Below are 12,536 nucleotides of genomic sequence, written 5' to 3' on the forward strand. Positions count from 1 at the left end.
ACTTGGATCACCTAATAAGTTTCAAGAAAATACCACCAGACGCAGGCATTGCAAATTAAGAAAAGGGGGAAATACATGTAGTGACATTTTAAGAATTTGGCCTTAACCTTTGGCATTGAACACATTCAACCAAAAATTAATAGGCACATCCTTGTCCACTCATACAAATGTACATAACATATGGTAAGTTTATTTGGATACCTCAAATGGTTCTTCAGTTACGCTGTTCACAAGAATTTATTATGGATGGATGGACAACCACAAAACATCATGCCTCCAGCAACACTTTGTGGAAGAGTCATAAAAAAGCAATGACAATGTGGCAACTATAATTTAGAAATAACCTGGTACTTTTTCATGAAGTTATAGCTATTGCAAAGATTTGATAGACTATTTGACATCACCTACATGACGTATAATACAGATATTGACTTATCAGAGGTGGAATATAACATTTGAGATCCTCGCGGGAAGTTATATTTTAGTCAAGGAAAAATATAGTTTTCCGAGACAAAAATATATCTTGTCAAGGGAAATGAAATGTTATATTCCTACCAAAGGAAAAAAGTCAATATCTGTTATATTATATGACCTACAGTACAAGAAATAAACTCCTTTAAAAAGCAAAACGACTTCTTGTTTTTCAAACCCACAGTCAAACTAATGAACGCAAGTGACAACAGCACGCTAGTGGTATTCAATCGAGCCATACGTATGTAGTGTTTGTCAGATCTAGCATAACTGATAGCTTTCATTCTTCTATGGAGCACGACAGCTGAAATATCATCGCTAACTATACACAGCCCAGTCGCTGTATGTTTCGCATGGCGTCTGGTCGGGCTACATCATCGCCTGACATTACATTCCTAACGTTACTTTGTTATAACAGTCGCTATTCAATGATCAATCGTACGTAGGGCCTAGTTCCGTAGCATTCGATCTAGATTTTGTAATGACAGTAATTTTTGTAAAAATTGTAGAAAACTACAACTGCCGCTTTTGGTTTAATAAGCAAGCTTGTTGAGATAACATTTGTTTGTGGTGATGTATGAGAATGTGAATTTTCTGACAACGTAGGGCCTAACGTTAGTATCTTCTGTCTGTGATCACTGGTACCAGAGCTGCAGACTACGGACCTGGCCCCGGTCCAGGTCCTGCGCTAGTAAGTAGCATAAATTATCTAAGAAACTTACTCAGTTCAGGCGTTGGTAATGTGATGGGAAATCCTTCTGCTTCCCTGTCATGACTGTCTAACATTAGAGCAGCAGGCTCTTTAGCTTCCAGCACACAAGCGAAGTACAGCTGCTCATCAAAGCTGCCATAGATCTACCAGTTTGCCGAAAACTAATCTGTTGTAATTCCGTAATTCCAACTTGTGTATGTAGGCTATATAACGTTGGTAACGTGCGCTGCTCATACCACTAGTGTGCTGTATACTGTGTGGTAGATGGTCGACTGGTCATGACTGTATGTATTCGTGTGTGCAAAGCGTCTCTGTGTATGTTGCGTGGTCACATGACAGCATTTTGACCAATCACACATTGGTATCTATGTATTCATGGGTCATATAGTATATTCAACAATAGCCTTCTTTTTCTTGCCCACAAAGCAAATAGTTTCCTGCTTTAGTTTCTAAACTTGTCTGCAATAGATTTTGTGTTTATTGAACATTATTAAGGAGAAATTATTGCATATTAAGGAGAAATGGTAACAGAAATAAAGATTGTTAAGATCTGATCAAGTCATACCAGCTAAAATCACTTAAACATCATGTGAGGCCACTATTGCATCAGCCTGAAAAAAAAAAAAAAATCACTCATATGACAAACTATATTCTTACCTTGGCATTCTGAGTGAATTGGAATACAAATGTATAGGTAAGAAATACATTGTATATCTTTTGCATCTTAGCAACATTAGATATGAACAATGAATATATCATGATAGCATTACAATGACAGTACCAGTAATTACCTTGCAGCTCTGTCTACTGCTTCCCCTGCAGTGCCACTTCCACTTTGTTCTCTTAGAACAGCACTCAGTTTCAGGTTGCTTTCCGCAGCAGTAAGCTGAAATAACCAAAATTGAATTTGTATTAGATTTGTACAGGATTTGTCCTGTTTGACAACATCTGTGTAGTCAGTAACACACAGAGAAAATTTATCAAGTTGATGCGACTGTTATCAGCAAAGTCGTCTGAAATCTGTGGCAGTTGTACAAAACAAAAGTCCATCGCAAGGAGGCTTGATGCTATCACCTGAGTTTCAGGACAAATTCAACCTATTTGCAACTGATTGACAAATTGCCCTACATCAACGTAAATAAGCAGTGAATTGATCAGTGTTTTAGTAGTATATGGCCATGATAAAAAATCATGGGCGTACATACTCGAGCGGGATTCGGTCGAACCTATGATCTCCTAATCTCCGGACAGGCATCATCTCCACTAGTCCACCAAGCTTCCGCCCGACAGCAAGTGTTGCTTCTAATCCTTATAGCATGCACCAGTTACTGCGTTATTATTCAAATTCATGAAATTCTTCCGTTGAGATGTTTTTATTGCAATTGATTGACTTCTTGGGATGCAGTATGTAGGTCTTTACATCACAGACTTTGAAGAAGATCTCCTGTATTGTGAACAAAAAGTAACAACCGCCGACCAACAAACACAGCTTCAAATCCAAGGATATCTATCCTTCTTCCATTGCTGCGATCATCAGAATGATTCAGCAAAAGGTGGTGTGGCTTTCTACATTAAAGAATCAATCAAGTACAAAACAATTTCACGTTCAAGTACAGTGCTCTCACCTGGAGTTGAAGCTCTCCTGATTGAATTTTCAGACCACATCATACTTGGAATAATTTACAGATCACCAAGCTACAACCATGAAGACTTTGAAAAATACTAGTGTATCTGATAGATCAGGTCCCACAGGCATCACCTTTTATACTGTATGGAGACTTAAACAACGATACCTTGAGTCACCCACACCATACAGTTTTCAACGCACTCAGTAGATTCAACCAACACATCACAGAAGGCACCTTCTACATTGACATAGGTCAAGGATCTCTCCTTGACTACATATACACAAGAAGTTGCACAACTGTTCAATCTGCTCATGGACAGCAATCTACAGTGAAGGAAGCAATTCAGACAGGCACGCAAATTTGCTCAAAGACAGCAAGCTCCAGTAAAGGAAGCGAGACAGGTGCGTGAAATCTGCTCAAAGACGACAATCTGCAGTGAAGGAAACAAGACGGGCGCATGAATCTGCTCAGAAAAAGCAAATTCCTGTAAAGGAAGCGACACAGGCACACCAATCTGCTCGAAGACAGAAACCTGCAGTAAAGGCAGCAAGAGACATTTAGAATAGCCCTCTTGCCCAAGACAAATAGAGTCGAATGTTACAATAGTATTTCATCTTTTTTGCCAGTTGTTTAGTGGTCATCAGTGGTGCCACTGCCCTACTGGTATTCAATTCAAGATGTGTAGTATATATATGTATATAGCAACATGCAAACGCCTCACTTGTTTTTTGTTTTTTACTTGCCATGTTTAACATGTTTTCATAATCATGCAAGACCAAATATTAGCTCTTTCCCTTCGGAGGTCAAATAAAGTGGCATGTAACTTTGTATTTTACTGTTATATTGCCAGCTATTTAGCAGCCCAACACGCTACATCAGTGGTGTCACTACCCTACTAGTATCTATTTCAATGTGTTATGTGTACAGCAATATACCTCACTTGTCTTATTAAATGTTAAACATGTTTTCATGTATCCAGGACTCAATATTAGCACTTGCCCACAACAAATAGAGTTGCATCTTTGCATGTTACTTTGTATTTCATGGTTATACTCGCAGCACCCGTGGAAATCCACAGGTCTGAGGGGTTTTATTTTTTTCTCATAATACCATTTTGCACATTTTTATTGATGAAATAAAAAGAAAAGTTTTCTCATTCTTTCTTTAATTGTGCTCTCTTCTACCCATGACCACCCTTCGCAGAAATATAATATTACATTTGTAGTACGTGCCCGGCGATCCGGTCCATTGGTTGAGATTGTTCCCGCCACTTGCTTTTATTATAGAACTTGAGTTTTGAGGGGTTATTTGCACCCGTTGAAGTCCAACAGTCGTCTTCTTGTCCCTCACCCCCTGCGACCCCCCCCCCCAACACACACACACACACACACATTTCCACCCCCGCAGAGCAAAAAACAAAAACAAACATTCAGGGAAAATTACCAAAAATGCTTATGAGATTCTGCCCACAGATTCTTTCCGTCAAAACGGGGAGATACTATTGACACTATGACTTTTAATTACCCCCTGCTCTTGCATCCATGCAGGCACCTGAGGGAATCCACGGCTGGTCTCAAGGCCTTGCATTTTTTTTTCCATTCATATTTCTTTTCCCACGTTATGAGAGAAAAATAAAATATTTTCGTCTTCATTTGCTTCCTCCTTTTTGTTTTTAATCACCAAAACTTGGTTCGATAGATCATAGAACCATTTATCTGCTTCAGACTATACATCATCATTATTATTATATTACTATTCTTATCATTGTTATCATTATTATTATTGTTGTTATTTGGGGAGGGGGATCATAGTCATTAGGTTTTATAAGTATTAGGCACCCATGGGAATCCATGGGTCTCATGGCTTCGTATATTTTCCTTGATATTTATTCAACCACGTTATGAGAGAAGAAATACATGAAGAATATTTTCGTCTTCATTTGCTCCCTCATTTCTGTTTTCATCATCAAAACTTGGTTTGATGGATCTAGAAGCACCCGTTTATCTCATTGATACTGTTTATTGTTTTTATTCATATTTTAGTACTATCATTATTATTGTCATTATTGTTATTACTATTACTGTTGTTATTGTTATTTTGTGGGTAGGGAGATCATATTCATTAGGTTTTATTATTGTCTTATATAATTCATTGCCATATAATTCATTTCCGTCATGTCAAGGTTACTCTAATAGACGTTTCAAATAGCTTCATTATCATTGATATTTCATTTTAAACATTAAAACAATCCAGTACCTGTTTGTGTCTCTTCCGCCCACTCTTAGTTAGGGATCATAGCACCCCCTCCCCACTCATTTGCATTGTCCCATTGTATCATTATTTCAGTGTATCATAGTTATTGTTGTTATTATTATTATTATTACTAACATTATTATCATTTAGGGGAGAGGAGAGAGTAGAGTCATAATATAGGGATGATCAACCAAGGGAGGAGGAAATGTTAGTTTGCTAAGAATTGTAAAAATCTGTTTCCCCCATTTTACTGCCCTTGATAGAAAGCTTTACTCAAGACAGTCCTGCGCAAACTGTCCAAAACTGCTTCACTGCACTAACATATATGTAATCTTGTGCTACTTCATAGACCCCCTAGTGTTTTGTTGCTATTGTGCTGAGAGAAACTAAAATATTTTTTTGTCTTCATTTGCTTCCTCCTTTTGTTTTTATCACCATTGGTTTGATAGATCATAGAACCACCCATACATTATTATTATTATCATTATTGTTAGTATAATTAGTAGTAGTAGTAGTAGTAGTAGTAGTAGTAGTAGTAGTAGTAGTATATTATCATTATAATCATCATTATCATTTGGGGAGGGGGAGATCATAGTCATTAGGTTTAATAAGTAGGCACCCATGGGAATCCATGGGTCTCAGGGCCTCGTATTTTTTCTTAATATTTCTTTTCCTACGTCATGGGAGAAAGAAGATTATTTTTGTCTTCATTTGCTCTCTCTTTTTTATTTTTATCACCAAAGTTTGATGGACTACAGAACCACCCATTTTATTTCCACTTGTAACTTCAAAAATAGGCGGTTGGCAAAGCGAGGTTTTCCCCCACGTCAGCACATGTCTTATGAATATTTATGTTTACAGCAGCAATGCAGTAAACGATGGACAGCGGCGCGTGTAATCTGATATGGAAGGGCACGATTGGCAAGGACAAAATTTAAGTGGATATTTAGCCGTCCTAAACAGTCTGAGTACAATGATACCCAACTTGAGAGCAAACTAAATGATGTATCCGAGCTGCACAGTATCCTGCAGTTGTGCAAAATACAATAAAATAACAGCATTCGCTGTTTTCATTTGGGCTGTACATAAATGCCCTTGTATGACCATGCCGTGTATTACCATATGAGAGTCCGTATCACACACACGCAGATAGTCTTTCGTGTAACCATCGTCAATACATACTCAGGCGAGACCACATACTGGCATACCCGTGAGTACATTGTGTGCGTGCGTGCGTGCTTGTCCGCCGGAAGATGACAGAGATTTCGCTGCACCCCATCACTTTTAGTATCCCACCGTCTCTGCAAGCTAAAAAATGGACGATCGAGAAAGCAGGAGTCCAGCGCAAAATTCAGTGAATACTAAAACTCACAGCTCTTTTGTCATGCAAAAAAAGTGTCTAATTAATTTTTCTTTGTCGTCCTTGACGTCGACACGGAGGCGGAGCGCGGACGAAACCCGCGCCGTTCGATGCAGGATACTCTCCCGCGGCCGACGGCACCGGTCGGGAGGAGATAGACAATCCAGCAAAGCCGAAATAAAACAGGAAATACATAAGGCCGCGACAACAACAACAACTTTGCCTTTTACTGTATATGATTGCCAGTTATTTAGTAACCCATGCTACATCAGTGGTGCCTCTATTTGCACTACTGGTACCTATTTTAAGATGTAAAAGGCAAGTGCCAAAATGTGACTCGCCAATTTGCGTAGAAGAAATTAATGCTTTTCTAACTCCTGGAAGTTCATTGACCCCGCCTATGACCTTTGACCATGTGGTGACCTTCAACTCCCCAAGGGACATTTACCAGCCAAGTTTGGTCTCAAATGGACACAGGGATCAAAAGTTATGAGCCATAATCAAAACGCGCTGTAAAAACTTATCATTGGACCCTAACAGTTCATTGACCCCTTTCTGTGACCTTTGACCTTGTGATGAACTTCAACTCCCCAAGGGGCATCTACAATCAAAGTTTGGTTACCAACAGACATAAGGATCAAAAGCCATAATCGAAACGCGCCGTAAAAACTTAACATGGGGCCCTAAAAGTTCGTTGACCCCTGTCTGTGACCTTTGACCTTGAGGTGACCATCATGTCAAATAAAATGTGTAACTTTGTGTAACCACTCTTCCCTCCAACTTTGATTGAAATTGAAATCCTTAGAGTTATTCAAGTTTTTGTGGCGTTACGGACTGACGACGGACGGACGGATGGACGGACAGACAGAGTGCTAAGGGTGGGATTTCACGGAGCACGCGAGCGATTTGCGAAGGACGCGAATGACAAAATCCAACATTCGGAAAAGTTTTTCTCCGAATGTGTTCCGACAATGAAGCCGAAAACTATTCTTGCGCAATTTGCGCGAAGTTTCCACGACGTATGTGCGAATGTCGTGTGTATCATTGCTAAAGTACAGCATGTTACGTACACGAAGAACACGCGACGGAAATGCGAACAACGAAAAATGTTCAATAATCATGAAAGAAAATGTACCCAAGGAGAGGTGGAAGCTGTCTTAAGTTGATTTTTTTTTTCGTTCCTCTTTTCTCCTTTCTTTTTCTCTCATTTCTCTATCGTGTGCTTGCCTACATTTTTTTTTCCTAGGACATATCTCCACTAGTAAAGCATTTGATTTTTTTTTTTTTGCAGTTCCTCCAACACATAATCTCTATATACAGCTCAAATGAAATTTTGAATACTTTATATTAATATTAAGTGTATTCTGCGATTTTGTTTGTGTATATCAAACATGTCTTTTTCTTTGGTAGTCTTTAATTTCTTTTGTTACTGTAGTTGTTAATGATTGTTTGATGTTTAGATGTATGGTACGATTTCTATTTGTAGAAAACGTATAGGTCATACATCCCCAAACGTGCGCCAAACGTTCGCGAGAATGTTTCAAAAGGTACGCGAACAGTTTGCGATTACGTCGTAAAATGATCGGAAAAACTTCGCAGATTTCGCGTAACATACGCGAGACATTCTCCAAAGTTTCGGAGTCTGTTTGGGGTTTCACGAACATTTTGCGAACATCGCGCGTGTCTTGCGAAGGTCTTGCGCATATGACGAGGCTTTAAAGACACTTTCGAGAACAATTCACGAGCAAATCACGACCAAGTGTGCGGAAAAGGTTTGCAAAAAATTTCAAACTTTTTTGAAATCATCGCCGAAGTAAAAACGACATTCGCGAACAATTGACGACGCTTCCGAACCCTCACATTCGTTTGGCGATCTTTTTCAGACTAAAATACGAATGCTGGATTTTGCCATTCGCGTCCTTCGCAAATCGTTCGCGTGCTCCGTGAAATCCCACCTCTTTAGTGGCAGAGCGATCACAATGCATTTATTACATAATTCTGAGTTCGCATTTGCTTTAACCAACATTTCAATAATATCTTATTAACATACATTCCACATCTCTCCATTTCGAGTTCTTAATTTAACACTTCCTCTTTTCAAGCCCACATTGAATTACATGTACTATTTTTTCAATTGATCAAATGGTTTTCATTATTTGAAATTATCATCCATTTCTTTTTATATTTGCCCATTATTTTCATTAAAGTCTATTCATACCCACACATTCCTCAACTTACATGTATCTTCCCCATCTTACAAGTATACATTCCTTTACCACTCTTGCTTTCAAAGATGAAGCAAAAGCTGCTGCTAGTGCCGGGTTAACAATCGCATTGCGCGGCAATGGACATTTCTAGTTTTTCAAGGACATGATTGCCCGAGTCATTCCTGAAAACATATCCCTCAATGATTAAGAATAACCAAAGTTAACTCAGGCTGAGGATATCACCTTTGCAGAATACTCAACACAATAACGGTCAAAAGTAGGTGAGGTCAACCTAAATTTGAATAAAATTGAAGAGGTAACAAAAATGCATCATCATTGACTAAATCTTAGCAAAATAACTGCGGTATGATATCATACAAATTAACAAAATAAAAGAGTTATGATAGGGCTCCAGTGTCCTTCTTACTTAAAAGCAAAAGGTTAATCTTTTTGACTTGTACACCATTATCTTCATATTGAACTTATTGAGGTTTTTCTCTGTACAAAACAAGTGACATGATAAAAGCAGTTGACAGACATTATGTTCATTTGTACAATTTCAAAACAACTATATTCACCAGGGAGTGTTCCTGGATGGTTGCTCTTGGCAAAGTTCCAGTACAATCTAAACTTCATGAGTTAATTACTGACACAATGGTTCACCAGTGAGTAAATGTGCTAATGCCTGCAAAAAAGTCAAGACTCACTGGGTGAGGTTTCGCATAGCTAGTCTTGTAACTACAGGAATAGCGAAAGACTGTTACCTGTGTTTCCACCGAGATCTCATCCTCCTCCTGAGTCACCTGGGCTATGACAGCACTTGTCTGCTGCAGAGACTCCATGTCTCTTACCTCCATTTGCTGAATGCTGGTCATGATGGCTGCTCTCGCCTGATAGAAAAACAACCAATGAAACATGTATGTATTATACATATGATGCTGTTTTTGGTACCTCAGGGTACCAACTAAGAATATGCCATTTTGTTGAATAATCTATTTTTTTTCCTAGTGCAGTACACTGGGTAAAGGTGAGAAGATAATTTTGTGCTTTTCTTTGTTGTGTCAGTGATCTTATAACAGCAATAATTGAATGCCAATGTATACATCAAAAATGTCCTGCATTATGTACATTTTATTCTCTCTCCCTCTCTCTCTCACTCTCTGATTAAAGTGCTGTTTTAATGGTGGCATGATCAGTCCACAGATGAATCTTGAGTCAAGTTTATAGATCTCTTTCTGAATACATCTCCAAATTATACTTAGTTTACAAAAAATTATGCAAAATTTTAGAACAACACTCAGAAAACGCGAACCTCCTCCACGCAGATTATTTCCACCCGTATATACATGCATGCTGACAATTGCCAAATTTCCCAATACAGAAGCTTTTTTGTTTAGGTCATCAGCTTCCAGCTCACCCAAGCAGAGCACATGCTTGAGAGCCCATATGCAAACCTCAAATACACGCAGCTTGAACTCCAAAGTTCATTGACTGTATATGTGACCGTGCACCACAAAACGAACAAAAAGTCGCACTCCTTGACTTTAAGTGAGGACTCAAAAAAGGTGAAATGGGTCAACCAAGTCAATATCAAGTATTTCATATTTTCTGAAAGAGGTACCCTTCTTCTACATTATTCTTAAGTTTGGGATCATAAAATGAATGGGAAAGTGCATTTCCAGCAGTTTTTCTACAACCCTTTTTTGTAAAGTAGTGAGATCGGGTATGTCTTATAGGCCCCTTTTAATTTCTTGATAATCCTTTGCACACTCTTCACTTTCAAGTCTGATAACTTTTGAAGGAATAATGCTACTGATTTGAAAGTTGGCATTAATCATGGACAGAATGTATTAATAGAGCCTGCTCAATTTCAACTTAATCTGATAATCCCTTCATTGTTGTTGCTCCAGTGGTTTACATCCTGTTTTTTGTCACATTCATCGCACAGCTAGCACGGTTTGGTAAAGATTAAGCACTTGAAGAGACAGAAAGACCCTGTACTTCAGAGCCTCTTTTCTCGGTTCACACTTTTCCAGAGTGTGTGCTTTCTTTCCAATATTCAGTTACGTTAGGAGAGTCCATTTCAATTCAGCTATACATCATTGTAAAGCTTAGAGTCTGCTCTTTCAGAATCTGCCCTTAACTAAAAATCCATGTCTGGTGACTCTTTGTTGGTTTTGTGATGCAGGGTCACATAATGTCAAAAGATAACAAATCTGTTCAAAATTCCTGGATCACTATCAAAATTTATTCATCTGTTGCTTGTGTCAATATGAACTTTTCCTGCAAGTTTCATCCAAACCCGTTCACAACTTTTTGAGTTATTTTGCACACAGGCAAACAAACAAACAAACAAATGCCGATGAAAACAGAACCTCCTTCCTTGGCGAAAATAACAGGGGTTCTTGAAGATGTTTGATTTTTTAATACATGAAACTTTCATACTTTTGTTCTTTATGATGTTCATGGAATTGTGCAGTTTGTTTGTTTGTTTGTTTTTATCATGTAGTCTATGTCTCAGAACTGACATTGCTCTCCTTGCACCAAAGACTTGGTGGGAGAGAGAGAGACTGTACTGTAGTCTCATTGTGTATTAGTGCAAATGTTTTTGTTTTGTAAATGCGGAGCAACCAAGTTCATTGTTGACTGCAGCTCCTTAAGCCATGCAATCTTCAAACAAAGAGACAGGATAGTTCTCAAGAGTTTTGCCCTCTAGGTCCTTGGAGTTTACAATATTTCAGTCAGGAAGTTTGAAGAATATGAAGAAATCATGATAAGTCCTTCCGTTGAAATGGTGATTCGTGCAATTTTGCTGGTTATGCTATCATTTTGTAATCATCAGATAGAATCTTCCCTTGCTTTAATGCAAGGTAATTGGTAAAAAATGTATAAATACTTGTTCTGTTTGTTGGTTTTTTTTATTTTTCCTCGCCAAAGTGTAACAGAAGTCAACTGACCTCAACTCTCTTAGCTGTCTTTCTGGCCAGGTATTCTCTCTCGTCTGCCAATTCCTCTTGTGTCAAACTGTCCTGGAGATTGAGATCACTGGAAGCCTCAATGTTGAGAAGAGAGGTCATAGTGAGCACAAGCTGAGAGGCACCCTGGGAATCCCCTGACACTACAAGGTTGTCCAGGACATTGTCATCACTTGACAGTAGCTCTAGGACACTGTCAGTGATGGATGCATCAGGTTGGCTAAGGTCAAGCTGGGGCTCAAAAACCTTTGGAGAGGCATCAAATGGTGGTGCAGAGGGATCAAATAATAATGGAATGTACTAAACAGTGGATGAATACAGAAACTCAGACATAGTACATAAACACATCATGTTGTGATTATGGATGATGTGCTTAACAAAAAAAAAACATTGTGTTTTGCTCTTTCTTATTTTTGATATTATTTATTGCTTTATTAGCATTAGCTAGTCCAAACACCTTACACTAGCTGTCTTGGATACATTACAGACAGAAGTAGAAATGTCACTATGCCGACTGGTATGCCTCCATTATAATGCATGGTTCTCCAGTGTGCGACAACAGTTTCACATTAGAAATGTCACTTTGGCGAATGGTACGCCTCCGCCTCACATTAGAAATGTCACTTTGGTGAATGGTACGCCTCCCCACCATAATGTATGGTTCTCCCAATAGGTCTATACTAGGCTTTGACAATGTGTGACGATAGTATCACATAATTGGCAAAATATTGGAATGACATGTTTGTCACAAATATGTTGATTGTTCACTTTCCTTGAACTAGGTTTAACTGGATGAATGGTTATACAAGTTTTGGCAAAGAGATCAGGTACACTGTATTTGGGGATTTGAGGAGTTTTACTTGACTTTTGACCCTTTTATAAGTTTATGAATTGAGTAATTTCCAAGGGATGGAGAAAAAATGTAACTTC

At 38.5% G+C, this 12,536-nt stretch overlaps 1 protein-coding gene across 1 annotated transcript in view; it reads right to left on the minus strand.

Moving 5' to 3' along the window:
* Positions 1-12,536, minus strand: part of LOC139725469 (polycystin-1-like protein 2) — a 110,395-nt gene that overhangs the window by 47,061 nt on the left and 50,798 nt on the right. Inside the window, exons 12-14 of the mRNA XM_071636546.1 lie at positions 11,589-11,852; positions 9,396-9,521; positions 1,975-2,069 (exon numbers count right to left, since the gene is read on the minus strand). Coding sequence (XP_071492647.1) covers positions 1,975-2,069; positions 9,396-9,521; positions 11,589-11,852 — 485 coding nt within the window. The remainder of the gene's footprint in view (positions 1-1,974; positions 2,070-9,395; positions 9,522-11,588; positions 11,853-12,536) is intronic.

This window comes from Diadema antillarum, unplaced genomic scaffold (genome assembly GCF_040938485.1).
Source record: "Diadema antillarum isolate AM-2024a unplaced genomic scaffold, OU_Dant_1.0 seq00000043_RagTag, whole genome shotgun sequence".
Taxonomy (NCBI): Eukaryota; Metazoa; Echinodermata; class Echinoidea; order Diadematoida; family Diadematidae; genus Diadema; species Diadema antillarum.